Below are 18,003 nucleotides of genomic sequence, written 5' to 3'. Positions count from 1 at the left end.
ATTGTGACATGACGAAACATTAGTCGTGAATGGCAGGTTTTCTTATTGTGTACAATATTTTAATGCCGGTTCTTTATTGAGTGAATCCCATATACTCACAGGTTAATTTGCATAGGTAATTTCCAAATTTGGTTGGATTTCTTTCCAATGTTTCGACGATTGCTTTACTGCAAATACATACATCGAGTCGATTTTTTTTCTTCTGTTAATTCATTTAAGCTCCAATCGAATACTTATGGTTTTCGTGTCTGAAATTGAGTGGCCTTTGTTCCTTGTCGCTGCTGCCCCCCGTGGAAATTTCAGTGAACTAGGTCATTTTGTCCTGTGAGTTGAAATCACGCGATGGCAAATCAATATAAAATGGCGCGGTATTTTAAAATGAGTCGTGGAATTTATACTTTCAAAGCCTGCCATTTAACGCCCCTATGATTTTTTGCTCTTGATGCAGGTAACTTTTTCAAGCTCTGAATTTGAATCAATAAGGATTAAACAGCGCTAGAGAAAAACATCGCATGCCTATGTTTTTGATACATGCTTGCTAAGAAATTATAAGCTTTAGTTTTGAAATTTAATGCCAAATCTAACAATTAAAAATATTTGTAATATTTTATTGATCTTCTGCGAAGATGCTAGTAAAATGTTCAAGAGATTTGTAAGGAAATGGAGGAAAATGTTGTGCTTCCAGCTTTAACAATTAATAATAAAATTCAATGGACCTTTTTGTATGTTACCTGTAAATATTCCATGAACTCTCTGTTTTCATACGATTGTTAAGAAATGTGAAGCTCTGCATGATAAAGGAGGTGTTTCACTATATCTCAATATCCGTGTTTTTACTCCTAAGATGCCTTCTCAGAAGTTATACGATTGGATACTAAAAAAATTAGGAATGATAAAGGAATGTAGTTCTAATTGTGACGATCCGCTCGATTTAAAAATAATTAAGGTGAGAATGCAGCAATAAGACTCTTGAATTCTGCTGGTTTTTCCGGGTATTCTTCCGCGTTTATCCATTTGTAGGACGATATTTCGCCAACGTTCCAGTTGGCTTCCTCAGGTCCACTGAAGTGTTGATGCAGAAATACGTTCATCTTATATACACCCCGTTTGCCGCCTTTTTTCTCGAGGTGTGCCCTGATTGGCCAGGATCTTTGAAGACCCTTTTCCACGCGCTGGCGAGATTGTAGCCGTCTTCACGGTTGAAGTTCTTTGTCGTTTTGGTGATTTCAATTGCCTCCCTGATTATTCTCGGGTAGTAGCGGCCTTCTTTGTTCAGAAGAGAGGCGTTGTCAAAATCAATATTGTGTGTCGGTCCACTCCATTGGTGTTCCGCCACCGCTGACTGGGTGAAATGTCTATTTTTTACTGCCCTTCTGTGCTCTTGGACTCGGCATTTCAGTGCTCGTGATGTTTGGCCGATGTAGGACTCACCGCAGCTGCATTTAATTTGATATACTCCTCCACAGATGTCATTAGGGTGGTGGTCTTTCGTGTTGACGAGGATATTCGACATCTTGGTGACGCATTTGAATCTGGTCATGATGTTGTGTTTCTGGAGAGCTCTCGCGATCTTTTCCGTGGTACCGGCGACGTAAGGTAGGATAGCGTGTGCCCTCGCCTTTTCTGTAGTAGGGCTCTCTTCATTGGTCCTTTTTGGGGCCATCCGCGACTGCTTACGTTCCATTTTGTGGAAAATCTTCAAGATGTATTCTCGCCGGAAGCCGTTCATCTGGAAAGTTTCCATTAAATGCCGTTTTTCTTTTTCGATGGAGGCAGCGTCTGAGATGGAGCATGCTCGGTGGAATAATGTTTTAATTACTCCGAATTTCTGTTGTGGGTGGTGATGGGAGTCTGCATGGAGATATCGGTCCGTGTGGGTATTTTTACGAAAAACGGAGTGTCCCAAAGTCCCATCTCCTTTCTTCTCGACCAGTACGTCTAGAAAAGGTAGGCGATTGTCCGTTTCCATCTCCATGGTAAATGTTATGGCAGCATTTTGTACGTTCAGGTGGTGCAAGAACTTCTGGAGTTCATCTTTTCCATGGGGCCATATCACAAATGTGTCATCCATATACCTCACAAAGAGTTTTGGTTTTTTGTTGAAGGACTGCAGGGCTTTCCGTTCAAAATCTTCCATGAAAAGATTGGCGATTACCGGGGAGAGTGGGGACCCCATTGCAGCACCATTTGTTTGCCTGTAGAATTTTCCGTTCCACGTGAAGTAGGAGTTTCTCAGGCAAAATTCCACCATCTTTGGGATGTCTTCTGGGAGGCCGTCACTTGTGAATGTCTTGATAATCTCTACGGCTTCACCAATTGGGATGTTTGTGAAGAGAGACACTACATCGAAACTCACTAAAATATCATCCTTGCTTATTTTGGCCTTTTTTATAATCTCAATGAAGTGAGCGGAGTTCTTTACATGCGTAGACGTCTGACCGGAGAACGGTACGAGTTGCTGGGCCAAGTATTTTGCAAGTTTATGAGAGGGAGAGTCTATTGCACTCACTATTGGTCGTAGAGGGACACCTTGCTTATGGATCTTGGGTAGACCATATAATCTAGGTGGTTTGGGCGCCGACTCGATGATCCACTTTCTTTCTTCTGGAGGGATCGAAGACTGGTTGATAATGTGTTTGATTCCTTTTTGAGTCCTGGAGGTGGGATCCAGTTTTTCTTCGGAGTAAGTATCATCGTTCAGGAGATCGTTGATTTTACTAATGTAGTCTTCTTTATTCATCACTACAGTTGCGTTCCCCTTATCCGCCGGTGTGATAATAATGTCGTCGTTCGTCCGAAGTTCTCTCAAGGCTTTTTTCTCCTCTCGGTTGACGTTGTTTACAGGGGTTTTGGAATTGAGCAGTATACGGCTCACTTCACCTCGAAGTTCATCAGCCTCTTCCTTAGGTAGCTTCCGTACGGCGTATTCCACTTCTGTCACTAGTTCTTCCTTGGGTAAGCGGGCAGGAGCAACGGCGAAGTTAAGTCCCTTGGAAAGTACGCTGATAGCTGCGTCACTTAGATGAATATCAGTCAGGTTCACTACTGAACGGTCGTTTTTAGGGCCATGGGTTTCTAGCTCCGGATGTTGACGGCTGTGAAGATGTTCAAACTTTTTTACCTGCTTCTCTTTTGTTGAGATGAAGGTTATGGAGGCAGAATTCCACGTAATTCTGTCTAATGTTTCCCAATCCGTGTTGTTCAAGGATGCACTAAGAGCTAAGTGCAAATCATACAGCTCCTCCGTGCATTTTTGGATTGCCCATCTCGTGTGCTGCACCCTTTCCCTTAGCAGGGCTGTGCTGGCTCTCCGGAGAATCCTTTGAGCTTTCTTCGACTGAATGTGGTGTTTGACCTCGACAAAGGCAGGGGTGGTTTTGGAGTCTCTGCATCGCTCAAGAAAAGCCAAAGAAGATAAGAGCTTCCCCTTCTTCTTACGAAGTTTCTCGAACCTCCTGCTGTCCCTGGAAATTTCTTCCCCGTAGAAATTCCTAAAGTTTCCAAGTAGGCTTCCGCGGAGATTATGATGAATTCTGCTGGTTTTTCCGGGTATTCTTCCACGTTTATCCATTTGTAGGACGATATTTCGCCAACGTTCCAGTTGGCTTCCTCAGGTCCACTGAAGTGTTGATGCAGAAATACGTTCATCTTATATACACCCCGTTTGCTCTTATATACACCCCGTTTGCCCGCAAGACTCTTGAAACCTAAATACCTGCCTAGTTTTCTTCTAGCTACATATCATATCATTCTTGGGATTTCATTTTTAATTACAACCATTCTGCGTTTTCGATGTTTATTCATTCCTATGCTTTTGTTTTGCTGCTAACCACATATCTACAGAAAAACTCTCATTCTCTTATAACGTCTTTATAAACTCGCTTTGTTGTTTGTTATCTTGTGTCTCAATTTTAACTCATTTTCTGATTATCTATAAAGCTGAAAATTTCTGGCTAAGCCAGAACCTGACGACAATATTATTTTATTTTTTTATGATTTTAACTGTGCTTCTATTGTTATCCATAATCTAAAATTAAATACAGAGATAATTTTTAAAATCCGAAATCCGCTTAAATCCGAAGGCTTCGCTACGATCATTTAAACGAAAGAGAATGATAGAATGATACCAACTGGCATGCTTACATCAAGGTTCATTCAAAAACAGATTAAGCAAAAATTTGCGATTAAAAGAAGTGGCTAAAGCAAAAAGAGGAGACACAAAAGGTAGGAAATCGACAATGTAATTAAACAAAGTCAAATTCTTCATGGGTTGTGTACATAAAATTCTAAATACAAAAATAGGTTTTTTTTAACCACTTTTAACTCGATATTCCCTTTTGTATTACAATTATTATTCACTGAAACTATACTAGCGTATACATTTCGCCTACTTTTATCTAATTTAAACAGCTGGATGGATAAATAATGTGTAATTCTCTACATATTTATAATTCCGGACCGTTTCCACCCGTACCGAAATTTGAAATTTACGATGCAATTTTTGAATTTAGTTCGTGATAAAAAGGTTGTTTTTTTTAAATTAATTTTTATTTTGTATTATTGTGGACCTTTGTAAATACAAAAATAGGTTTTTTTTAACCACTTTTAACTCGATATTCCCTTTTGTATTACAATTATTATTCACTGAAACTATACTAGCGTATACATTTCGCCTACTTTTATCTAATTTAAACAGCTGGATGGATAAATAATGTGTAATTCTCTACATATTTATAATTCCGGACCGTTTCCACCCGTACCGAAATTTGAAATTTACGATGCAATTTTTGAATTTAGTTCGTGATAAAAAGGTTGTTTTTTTTAAATTAATTTTTATTTTGTATTATTGTGGACCTTTGTAAATACAAAAATAGGTTTTTTTTAACCACTTTTAACTCGATATTCCCTTTTGTATTACAATTATTATTCACTGAAACTATACTAGCGTATACATTTCGCCTACTTTTATCTAATTTAAACAGCTGGATGGATAAATAATGTGTAATTCTCTACATATTTATAATTCCGGACCGTTTCCACCCGTACCGAAATTTGAAATTTACGATGCAATTTTTGAATTTAGTTCGTGATAAAAAGGTTGTTTTTTTTAAATTAATTTTTATTTTGTATTATTGTGGACCTAATACATTTGACAAGGTACATGAATGTGTTTAACCAGCATCAAAATGTCGAATACCTATCCTTTTTCGGAATCAGTTACATCCGAGGAACCCAAACTATATGCATTGCCTCTTTATTTCATACCGTTTCCAGCACTTTTGAATTCCTCTATTGTATTTAATTCCTTAGAGACGTATAGCCTTTCTGAAATTTTCCTTGAATTCATATGATTATCCTTAGTATTCTCACAAAAGTGGTCCAGTTTGCAGTTACTTCTTCCATATCACCCGAAGATGAGTTTTTTTTCGAAGTTTTATCCATGGATCTACATTAAACATGTAAATTTTTCTCAGATTTATTCTCTGTATATTTTCTTTTTAGTGGATGCAATCTTCTCCCATGTATCCTTGGTTATAAATAGATAAATAAGTGCAAAATTACTCAATTCATTCATCACTCATGGATAATATTCCGGAACGTTCCTTCAAGAGCGAGATAAAATATTTTTTTTCAGTAAAAGTTTTAGTCAACAGTTTAATATTTCCTTTCGATATGATATGTATTTCCTGGCTTTTATGTTCCGTACACAACCTTTGAATTTCGTAGTAGCCATCATATTTAGGAAATAACCGCAATGTCTGGCTCTCAGAAAACTTATCGTAGCTATACTCCCATTGCATTGTGCGCAGTTGGCTGTTTACTTATTCAATTTCTTGTACCTTTGATATTCAGGGAATGCTGGCTATAATTGAGGACAGAATAATTACGTTTGATCACAAATTTAAGCTGTGCAAAACAGCTGAAGAGATTTGAGATGAAAACATATTTTTTTGTATTAAACGGTATGAAAATTGAGTATGTTAACCATTATAGCAGTCAAATGGCATTCTCTTCTTCCGTTATTGTTAAATTATCGTCCGCCAGGTTTAACGTAAAAAATATAAAGTTTTGAAAAATAAACGGTGTAAAATTGAGTATGATAAGTATTTTAGCTGTCAAAATGGCATGGTCTTCTTCTTTTATTACTAAATTATCGTCCGCTAGGTTTTGTACCAATATAACCTCATACTACGCAGACTTGAGCTACCATCCTAAGGTCTTCCTGACTCCTGCGTACAATTACTTCCCGCGGTATGCAAAGTATTTTTTATACTCTCCCCTCCTCTTAACGTTCTCTTCTTTTATTTCTCACTTCTGAATTTATTTTATCTATACATAATTTTTTTCCTGATGGAGCAATCTTATCTTCAATTGCTGCCCAATCCAGTGGGAATTTCTCTATTTTTATGGTCTTTCTGTTGAAAATAGGAGAGCCTGGTAGCCTAGAGATGGGAGCATCCTTGATGGACCGTAAGGGCCTAAAATCTAGCACCGTTGAAGCTCGGTAAAATTTCCATGGAATTTAAGCATCTTGATAGGGTATTGGTTTGCGCAGTGACAGGAAAACCAAATGTACGAGGTTCGATTCTCGATGCGGGAAATTTTTTCTCATTCCTCTCAATGTGAAATTCACTGCTTTCTACGCGGCAGATTTGAAATGAACCGCATCCTACAAATATGTTTCCCTGAGCTGATGGACCCCCGATTCAACTTTTATTCTAAGGATAATTATGTTGGACGATATCTTTGAATATCGTCGGAAGAGGAGCTAATGCCTCATTAATTTGCTGGATTGTCTCTCTGTCATGTGCTTTTCTTCGCGTAGGTTTCCCATAGACTTCGATTAATGTGTTCATCTATATCCTGCCTGACCAAGCGCAGTGCCTTCCCGTCCCGTTCTCCCCACCTCTTCCCCACTCACCTCCCCTCCTTCGTGATCATCCCTCCCGTATTTGGATTTGCAGCGCATTTTTGTTTCGTTTTGGGTCACGCGACGAACATTATTTGGCGAGCGATGCTACTCTGCGCTAAGCACTTTCTCTCTTGCCAAATTCAAGGTCCGCACGGGTGCGAGACAGGTTGAAATTTTATGAAAATGAAAACCGTAAGCTTGAAAATTGTCGTGAAAATTTCCATTTTTCTATTCGAATGTGTGAGATAAATATGGTGTAAAAATTTCAGCTCAATTGGACAATATTTGAAAGTGACGAAAAGCAATCAAAGTCCATTTCATGAAAGTCCATTTTCCGCGTTATATACATGTCTTTCACCTTCCGAGAGTGAAAAGGGGTTAAGCAATTAAAAGAAAATTATCTTTAACTATCAGACAGTCACGCTACTCATACCTAAGCTCTGAGAAAATTTAAAAAAATGTGTAAAACAAAGAGTTTTGCCATTTTTTCAAACGAGAGTTTCAATTCAAAATCACTGAGATACTTACATGTGAACTCATGCTAGCGGAATATCGTTTTAGTGAAATTGGAGATAACCAATCAATAATGTTGAAATTTCTGTAATGTTGCCAGATATTACGTTAGAATTCTGGCAATTTCTGTATTCTGAAGCGTTTATTAAAAGCGGCTCGTATAAAAATTAAGTTGTGAATGGATTATGCTACTTTCGCAATGGTTTAAAATTCACGGCATTGTGACTGCTTTAATATCTAGTACAGAGGTAGGTTTCCATCAAATTGTGATCATCATCCTTGAAATTAAATAGTAATTAGCACCTTCAGGTTGTAATTTAAATGGTACTGTTACCATCATCTTAAAACTATTGCAATCGAAATTATTTCTTAACGGATAATTTGATTATGAATACTGAACCTTAACATGAAGCATATAAAAAATTAAATAATACCAAAGCCCGTTCACGGCATCCTAATATGTTAGTGTGCATTGTTTAAGATATAGTGAACATGGTTTGGAATCAAATCATTATACATATAGCCTTCAGACTTACAACCTTGAGCCGAAAATATATTCTTGATATGGCATAGATTCGCTGAGAAATAATCTATGGAAGAGCCCTCATTTCGAATTAAAACGACTCCAGCCATTCCTTTGTCAGTCTCTGTTTATAAGGTTGCCATGGCCACGTGGCAGACCGTCCTTTGAGCTCGAGAATTTGCATTGCAATTCATATCGATCGTTCACTCTGTGATGACGTGGGAGTGTTGTCCCGACGCTTCGACAATCAATGAATTATGTGTATTTCCGTAAGTCTGGAGATGTGCGTGCCATGTAGGCAATTAAAAATATCCGCATCCAGCACTGTCCTCATTAGTTTATATCGATCAGAAGAGAAGAACGTTATGGTAAATTTTAGCCTACTTTCACCACCTTAGATCGATAAGGAAAGACGAAGTTTGTGATTTTCTACGCTTGAGGGATGTTTTAGTCATTGTATTGGGGTTTAATTGTCTAATTTCCCCTTTTTAGAAATGATTCATCATTCCGTACGTTTTTTAAATACTTATGTTTAACCTTAAACTATAGATCAAAACAGAAGTAGCTGCTTGAATAATTATCTTGTTGGAAGAAAAGACGAATTCTTTGAAGTTTTAGTACATTAATGCATTTTTATATTATAATGCTGAGATTGATCATGCATTTTTGGTATTTTAATGTCATGTGCATTAAAAGAACGAAAAATATACAGTTTACGAAGAGTCTCAATGAAAACTTCAATCTATTCAAGGTATTAATGCACGATAATGGTGATAGAGTTATGGATGGTTATAATATATTAATCGAAGGTAACCGCCGGCCAGTAACGTGACCGTTACGTACGCATGAACGTAGTAAAATCGATTCTTTCTAGATGTGAATATTAAATTTCATCGTTTTATGGTGAAGAATTTTTTAAATAAATAACCCTTTGTTAGGATAAAAAAATTAAAGCTAAATAGAAGAGTCCTAACTACCTACCGCAGAGTGAAGAATTGAAAGGCTATAACCAGCCTCAATGGCCCATTTGATAGCCTCATGATAGGGAATATATGGGTTTGTAATTTTAACCATACCAGGTGATTTGTACTCTTTATAGGTCTTTATTTTCTTACAAATTTCCTTCCAGATATTTACGTAAGCATTAATTATTACAATGAAACAGGCTCTTATACAATCAGTGAGCTTATGCAAAGTATTGTCTGTTTTATTTGCTAGTAGAGCTCTCAGCTCTGGCAATACATTATTTCTACCATATCACATACTTCGTTAGTCAGTTAAGAATGAAATTACATTAAATGTGCATTTTTGTTACTTTTGATTTAAATTTATTTATCTTCACTCACCCGAAAAAAGTACATTAAAGGGCTTCATATTAGGGGACTCTAACAATCCACCACAAAGGACTATCATAAAAACCCCTATCATATCCGTAATCTACCCGGGCGGGGTTCGAATACGTGACCTTTCATTTGGTATGCGAGGAGTTTACCTCACTACCACTGAGAACGACTACATTATTCAGAAATGAGGATGCTTTATTTTTTTGCAAAATGTGTTGCGTAGCTACGTCAAAATTCTCATTTTCTATGACACGCCAAATCGTGGGAATTCCTGAAGGTCAGAGGTTGATATTTCGGTGGCAAGTGTTGTTTTGGATACTTTTTTTTTGAGAAACGCTTTCAAGGGCGAGCCATTTCCGAATATGTCCGAAAAACGAAAAATTGTTGTTTTGAACGCGACGTTGAATTGCCGTCGAGAATACGATGAACTGAGCTGATGCGAGGTGGGGGGCGGGGTTCTCATGTCAAATCGTGCGCGAAAGTTGTTTCCTTTGTCTTCATCTTCCTTCCCATCCGTTTCGTCTTGCGCCGACGTTTTCGTAATCGAAAAAAATTATATAAATGGGAGGGAAGGGCATGTTTATTGTAGGGGAAGCTACTGGATAGGGGCGTTCTTGGCTTGTCGTGTCTTTTCCACCGTGACCCCGCTCACCACACTGCCCTACATTTCATCGGGATTTTCTCTCGTAAGTTGGCAGGCCTGCTCTTATACACTCAACCTTACCTAGGTATTCTTATTAAATAAAGCTAATTTGTGCAATTTTTATACTGTGAAAAAAATGTCATCAGACAAAACTGTCAAAGAAAAAATGACCAGACACTCTTACCCAGAAACTACAGCTTTATAGAATATGTGATTAAAAATGTTTATTACAAATAAAAAACAAATTTTTAAACTAAAATTTTATTCATATAACTGGAGGTACACGATAAAATCAGCTCATTACTCATCAAGGATTCCGCAAAGAACAGTTCTTGGTCCATTTATGTTCCTAATATCATCTCTGCAATCTGATGAACAAGATTGCCAATTTTTTTAGAAACCCGCTTTGCTGATAATATATATTAATTAATTATTTCCCCAAACTACTGACAACTCACATAAGACTTAGGCCACTTATAAAATACTTAACTGATGTGCATGAACTCTTCTTTCTCTCTACCTCCAAAAACCGACATTCCTCCACTTTCATCCACACCAAGCTATCCAGTTACAAACTGTAATAATAACTAAACAACATACACGCCAGTTATCCTGTGTCAAATTTATTGGTCTTCAGGTAAATGCAACACTGTGCTGGAATCACCATGTAGACCACTTATTAAAAAGCTCAATGTTGCAATTTTCACATTATAGTCCCTGAAGAATAATGTATATCATCAAACATAGTTATCTTTTTATTATGCTCATGTTTACTTTCGCCCAAAGTGTTACTATTATAGGATTCATCCCCCAAATACCACTTTTATTTATTTCTCAAAAGGGCATACTACAAATTATTTTTAACTTGAGAAAGCCTGCTTCATGTACCCCTTATTTTATACGGTAAAAAATTGGAATCAGCCCGTACCTTTATCCATGTTACTGCAATATTTGTAAAACAGTATTTGCCATTGTACAAGTAAAACAAATCCATGCATGCGTATATCCCTATTTATAAGGATGAATAAAATTCAATCCCCTCAAATTACAAATTTATCTGAAAGACTCATGTAAATATTTCTCGAATAAAAATATATATTGCACTTGTTCCAGTAATAAAAGACATTGCATGGTTTACTTTAATAGAGCCCCTAAGGTTTAGTTTTATTAAAAAATGTTTTTTTCTCTGTGGAAGAGTATCTTGTAAATAAAATGTGGGAATTTTATTGCAATTTATGTCAAATAGAGGGAGGCGGGTGGAAGCACCGAAATATAATAAGGAAAAATAAAAGAGAATTAAAATGGTGTACTTGCGTAATTAAAAATGGAATTAAAGGGAAGTTGAGGATGGAAGGGAATGAGGAGAAATTGGGTGCGGTAAAACTTTCTTTCTTTTATTGCGAGCTACTTCTGTTAACAATTTATGCATGCCATTGATGAGTTTTATGTTTTTATAAAAAAGCCATTGTGATCAATAAAAAATATTGTAAATTCTGTTTTATTTTCCGTTTTCTTCTTCGAATTCTTCATTACTGCGTATAGCGCTTTTAACGTTTAAAGCTTCTCTATTGCTTCTCTGTAATTCCTCTAAAACTTCTCTAAATTATGTGGGTAGGTATTACAATTTTAGTCCATAACTTAAGCGGCTTCATATTTTTCATAGGGAAATTTTGGTACGTAGTTCTTCCAAAAGTAATCAAGTAAAGGTCATATATTTGCTCTTTAATTTAATTAAATCAATTTTTCAAGTCACCAAGTCGCTATTATGTAAAACTTTGATATTTCATAGCGTATTAAATGATATACCGCGAGGAACGTTTTCCTACCTTGTTGCCTTACATGTCATTTCGGTTTTACTGTGTAAGTTAGCAGACCTGAACTAATACTTTCTCCATTAACACATTGCTCTACCTTAATAACTGTGACTAGTGCATTTCTATGGCTTCGTGATTCACTTGAATTCTCATTCTCGACGTCAGACTTTTACTCAAAATAAGCTACTGTTATCAATCAGTGTAGGCACACAAATTTAGGCTACAACTTACGGAGCAACAGCTCTTCTCATATATTTCAGATGGACATTTAACTCGTGATTCTCCAAAAATTAATAATAAAAAAAACTAATTTATTAATTTAATAATTTATAATAAATAAAATAATGTATTATTCCTAGTTGGGCTCACTTACCACACAGCCCCAAATTTCACAGGGTAGTTTGCAGGCCTGACGCCATTCCCTCTCCTTAAAAATATTATTCTGGCTTTTGTACCTCCGATAGTGTATTTTTCAGGCTTCTTGATGCATGAAATACCGTTCGTAACGCAATAAAAGTTTTATTCATGAAAAATTGCCCTTATATTATTCGGGGAACATTTAGGTGATAATTTGCGAGGAAACAAATCTCTTCATATATTTCCGGGAGACATTTTATTCAGATTACTCTCAACACCACAACAACTAGTACTTTTTATGAAAATAATCACAATTTTATGTACTTTTTAATTGATTGTCAAAGTGTTAATGCTCTAGATGAGCAAGATTAAAATATTTTACGCTTAATAACATGTAAGGTAGTATTCCGGATAAATTTCAGTTATCTGAATATAAATATTACCTCTCGTGCCTTGACAATGAAAAATAATTTTCCGAAACGCCTGAAATTATCATATGTTGTTTTTAAATGAGCTAAACCTCTAGAGTTCGTGTAAGAATATCAAAAAGCGCTCAAGAACAAAAGATATTAATTATAGAGTCAGAGAATTTATGTAAGTTTGAGTATACCGGGACTAGCCACAGTGATAACTTTACGCGAGTCACCCGCAATGCGCAAATTCTGCGAAAAATCCACGGAAAAAAATCATTCACTTTGACCGGGATTCGACCCTGGATCCCTCGATTTCCGGTCAGTGCTTTATCCAGTTAAGTTACCGAGGCGTCATTCCTTTCTGGGGATATTTGTGGACTCACCGACTGTGGCGCTATGCGCACGATTTGGACTGCTAGTAGCATCATATGCTCAGTAGTCCATACCACCTTGTCCGGTTGTGGTCACAAATATCCCCAGGGAGGAATGACGCCTCGGTAACTTTAATGGATGAAGCAATTGACCAAAATCGAGGGATCCGAGTTCGAATCCCGGTCAAGGCGAACGGTTTTTTCTCTGTGGACACATTATGTGCATATGCACATATTATGTAAGTTTGAAACACCCATGGAGGTTAATTCAGCTGTGCCACCTAAAGCTTTGAGATGAGTCAGCCTAAGGTTTCGCGGTGACAAATGTAGATCGCAAGTCCACCTTCTCGTATCTTCTCTCCACATTGATTCGATCGAACGTCTTACAAAAAAAAGCTTTTTATCCTCCTGCTCTCGATTTTTTCTCCTATTTTATAATTCTCCGCCCAGCTCCTAGGTGCCTGCACTGTCTGTCGATCAAATCCTCCAACCGACATCACTCACTCTTTTCATAATTCAGCCGCGCAACAATGTGCTTGGCACCGGAGTGTATTTCTGATTCCCACGACAGAGGGCAGCGTGAAGCTTTTGAAGGGGGGCGGAGGTGGGAGGAGGGGAATTTATATCAGCGGCAATAAGGCACGCGAAATGCTGGCTTCTTGGAGGGGAAAAGACAACCCCACTGCTGCCACCGGTCGAAGGCTTCGGACTGGGGAAGGGAGTCACAAAGCGGTCTGAGACCTAACGGGGAAGCATGGTGGTAGAGTTTCCAGACGGTCGGCTTAAAATTTGGGCGAAAACTCCGTGCAGTATAGGACGACAATTGGAAGTTGACGTGAAACAGTGAAATTAATCCACCATCTTTGGCGTCAATCTACAGGAGTTGATTGTTACTATATTTTATTCCCTCTCATTTTCGCGTAGACTGGCCACAAACATGTTATTACGTGACAGTGTGGCCTGAGTTTTCCTCAATGCAACATGCCAGTGGACTGAATACAAGTGATACTCCGTTTTTGTTCATGTTGGGGTGAATATAGTGTGCCCTGGAGCCTTCCACGTTCTTCCAGATTGTTCCCGAAAAGTAATCCCATGACGTTTCATACCGCCTCGTCTTCCGTCGTCTCGCATTCTACGTGACACGTTGGTGCGCAATCGCTCGGCTGTTGTTATCGTGTTTTTAATGCCACGTGCAAGTTGAGGTGTTTTTTTCCCTTCTGTCGGCGGCAGCGTACGGGGGTTGCCTGGTCGCGGCGAGGAAGTAAGCCATAATGGTTTCCAAAGCACAAGCTATTATCTCACGCTTCCATCGAATGGCATTTTAGAGAAAGCGTTCGCACGCAGAGCTTCCTTCGTCACTGCGCATATAATGCACGTGGTCGCCGCTCATTGCACAGCTTGGCCCATAGTCTTAAGCAAATCACGCTATTTTCCTCATGTACGGGAGACTAAATAGCACTTATCTCATGCTTTCATCCTTTCGCATAATATTTAGACGGCAGCTTTAATTTTACACCGTTTCCTTAAATTTATTGCATTGAACATGAGAATTACGTAGTAAATTTTTATTTCCCTATCTAGTTTTTCATCGAACATCAATTTGATTCCTTCTGCGTGTTTAACAGAGATGATATTCATTGTATTTTATCTTCCTGTGGAGATTTTGAGGGGTCTAATTTCGTATTGTGTAAATGGACTAAAACAGAGATAGAATGAGTTTTCTTTTATTTTATCATGTGGGAGCATATATGCTTCAAATTCAGCACTTTTTCTCTAAATTTATGAAAAATGGGTGTAATAAATTTACAATGCTGGCTTTCGAATCTATCTTATTCTTGGTAGGAACTCATATCATAATAATATTTATTGATCCCTATTTTTGTGATTTGAATTTTTATGGTGATAAATAATTTGAATTTATCTGACATATGAAATAATTTTCCAATTTTATCTGTGCACACAAAATTATTCGGAATGCTTGGAGTGGAAAATACTACTTTTATTACTTTACTAATGCCAATAATTAATTTTTAATAAAGGGTGACAATGATATATAACTAAAACAAATTTGGTTGATGTGATGGTTTAGTTTATCAGATACGAATTATCAAGTTCGTCGTAGATATTAGTCTTGTTTGTTTAAATGCCTTTCATCTGCTTATTTATTTCTTTCATAACAATTAAATAAGTTAAGTTTTGGGAAAACACGAACGAAAAATAATGAGATTTTTTAGATTTTGCATTATATCTGCAGATTTCTCTATTTAATGCAACTCACCCTTATCATACAAAATTTGTCCAGTTATTACGTTGAGTTTAAGCACAATTATTATGTCATCTTTTGTCAATAAATATATTCTAGTGTTACAGACTCATTATGTATGATTTTACACTTTCCCGGCGAACAGAATATTAAAATTTTTTTGGGTTTGGAATATCTTACCCGCGCGAAAACCCGAGAAAAGTTGAAATACACCTGAGGCCAGGGATGCCGACTTACAAAAAATATTGGGGGGGCCCAAACCAGGGATATTGCCCCGGGAAATTTAACAAGTAGTAAGTTTTGATTTTTTAAGCTTTTTAGAAGAGTCATATGATCAACATTAGAACCCTGATAACTCGAATCTCGATATCTGGACTCTCCGGGGAAAATCGACAAGCCTGACACATTTTTTCCTCACACCTATAACGAAATTTTGAGGGGGCTCGGGACCCCTCAGGTCCCATGGAGTTGGCGCCACTGCCTGGGGCTCGTTCATAAAAAAATGTCTAATTGACAAAATGACTGGGATGGTGGTAGCCTATTGATTGTGCTTGGATGCCTACCAAAGGGTCCGGGTTCGAATCTGGGGTGAAGTCCTCGACCACCCTCATGTATTAATCCTCGAGGTGCAAGGTGGTATAGGAATCTCTGTCCCACCAATATCTTTGCCTGTGGGTTAGTCCGCGGTGGGATTTTTAAAATGAGGTTCCGAAGAGAACATTTCCGAGTAAGACTCATTCTAAATAAACAATTACAATGGAGTAGTCAATAGTTATTATAGATTTTTATAAATTGCTGGACTTGTTGCCCTTCATTGTTGTCGCTCTCAGAGTTTCCCGGAGTGTATAATTTACCTACACTAAATTATGCATTCCGGGAACTGTAGGTTGCAGAAATGTGTCTCGATTTTGGGGGTTGTTTTATTTTTAAGGTGATTAGCCGCAAAAGAATTTCCCACTGCCTCTTTCTCATTTTTGCTCGTTATGTTCTACTACTATCGCTATTAAATCATCTTATCGGGTGCCTACTCATTTATTCTTTCATTGGATAGGATATGGCCGCCGGTGAAGTCTGTTACATTAAAGTTTTGAATGAATAGCTGAAACTTTATTTTAGCAAATGCCACAGTGAATTACATATTTACTGTAGTGTCCACCAAACATTCAACAGAACAATATTGCCACCAACGCCGAAAACCACCAAATTTGTTACATGAATAAAAAAAGAAACATGCCTACAGCAGGTTTGATTCTTTAAAAATATTAATCTTTCAATTGCTTTCCCGCTATTTCAGAGTATATTCTGCCCGTTAACTTATGTTGTCCATTGGGAGGAAATGGATAAAAGTAAAATTATTGATGTTTTTAAAAGCATTTTATATTTTCTTAGAACGACGTAAAATAAAGATTTTGAGGGATTTAGAATTATTTGACCTAACTTGTTCTCCTTAATTTGAGTGAATCGGCGCCAAAAAGTTGGGTTTTGACCCTCCTCGCTTTGCTTTGGTTGCTTTGCAGCTTAAAATATATCCTGAATTGCTCAATCCATTTTCATCTCCACTTGCTTGATGACCGACTGCAACTACTATCGTATTCTTTAAGAATGCATGCATCAAGTATTTCCATTGTGTACAATGAAATTTTTTAAATCGATAGAAGTTACCGAGAATTAGCCAGAGGTGATTAAAAATTCAAATGCGATCAAAATTATTGCTTTTCGCCTTTGTTGCTGGCTAAAGGAAAGACCTGGTCCGGATATCTTTGGAAAAGGTTTTGTTTTCACGGCACTTATCATAAATTATAGTATACGGCACAAATGTTTAATTTAAAAATCCTCTTTTTCAAATTTATTGACTTCGTAATAGGTAGAATTCGTTTACGTGAAATCTCATAATTGGATGACGATACTCTTCCCATGGATAGCTTTGGCTGCGCTGTTGCATGTGCTTGCTGCCTTAAATTCATTTTATATTGCTTAGTAATTGTGATTGGTCGACTATAGTATTTAATCTCACGATCCTAGGTCAAAATATGAAGATACATAGGTTATACTTTTTTGTAAAATTAAAAAAATAGCCGTAATGCAAAAATAGCATTTTGGAGTATAACAGTAAAAATGAATAAAAAAATTAATTCAAAATGAATAAAGACTTCAATTTCAAATTTTAATATCACATATTCTAGAATTACTTATCCTTAGAATTGGCAGATTTGAGATCTCAGAAATATTTATTTTTATCAGTAACTAATTATTCCAGCATAATTGTTTCTTTTAATTCTAAACCATTCCTCTAGAAATTAATGTATGCTGAAAATGATCAATATAGGTATGTGTAGGTAATTTATGCGAAGAAGCATTCATGAACGATGTATTTTATGTATTTCGGAAATTTCGCTCGTGAATTTTTGAAATCCATTGTTTCACGGAGCGATTCTTTACCTCTAGCTTTTTTTGCGACCTGAGTGAGAGAGTGTAATTTTTTGAACAGATAGAATAGAAATTGGTTAATTGTTGGAGTCGACCCGTCACTAATAATTACACCTTCTTGTAAGATAGCATACGCTCCCTGACTGGATTGATGTGAACTTATAATTTGAGCATTGGCCCGCGTTGCTTGTTTAAACTGACATGATTCAAGAACTGGCACTGTGTAGGAAAATTGCTGTCAGTTTCTACAAATCAACGCGGTACATTACCCGAAAGCTGAGATAACAATTTCACATTGGTCCCCGCTTGCTTCTTGACCTATTGACCTTGCTTGCTGCTTACTCACTTCATGTGTGCGTATTTCCTATCACAATAAATTGGATCGCTTTCCAACTTCGCTCCACTCCGTTGATGCGCGCGCAC

General features: G+C 37.2%; 2 protein-coding genes across 2 annotated transcripts in view; one reads left to right on the top strand and one right to left on the bottom strand.

Annotated features, from left to right (window-relative positions):
* Positions 1 to 307: 307 nt before the first annotated feature.
* On the bottom strand, positions 308 to 17,931 carry LOC124157319. The gene is made up of 3 exons (XM_046531946.1): positions 17,927 to 17,931; positions 2,156 to 3,386; positions 308 to 322 (listed from the first exon to the last, which is right to left on the bottom strand). Exons 1-3 carry the CDS (start codon positions 17,929 to 17,931, stop codon positions 308 to 310), a joined length of 1,251 nt encoding a protein of 416 aa, XP_046387902.1.
* The window catches only part of LOC124157310, a 147,815-nt gene continuing 143,417 nt past the window's right edge, over positions 13,606 to 18,003 (top strand). The window contains exon 1 of the mRNA XM_046531933.1: positions 13,606 to 14,151. The gene's annotated coding sequence lies outside the window, so the exon portion shown is untranslated. The remainder of the gene's footprint in view (positions 14,152 to 18,003) is intronic.

The sequence above is a fragment of the Ischnura elegans genome, chromosome 4 (assembly GCF_921293095.1).
Source record: "Ischnura elegans chromosome 4, ioIscEleg1.1, whole genome shotgun sequence".
NCBI lineage: Eukaryota > Metazoa > Arthropoda > Insecta > Odonata > Coenagrionidae > Ischnura > Ischnura elegans.
The sequence above is the reverse complement of the archived record's forward strand: the minus strand, read 5'-3'. Positions and strand labels throughout refer to the sequence as shown.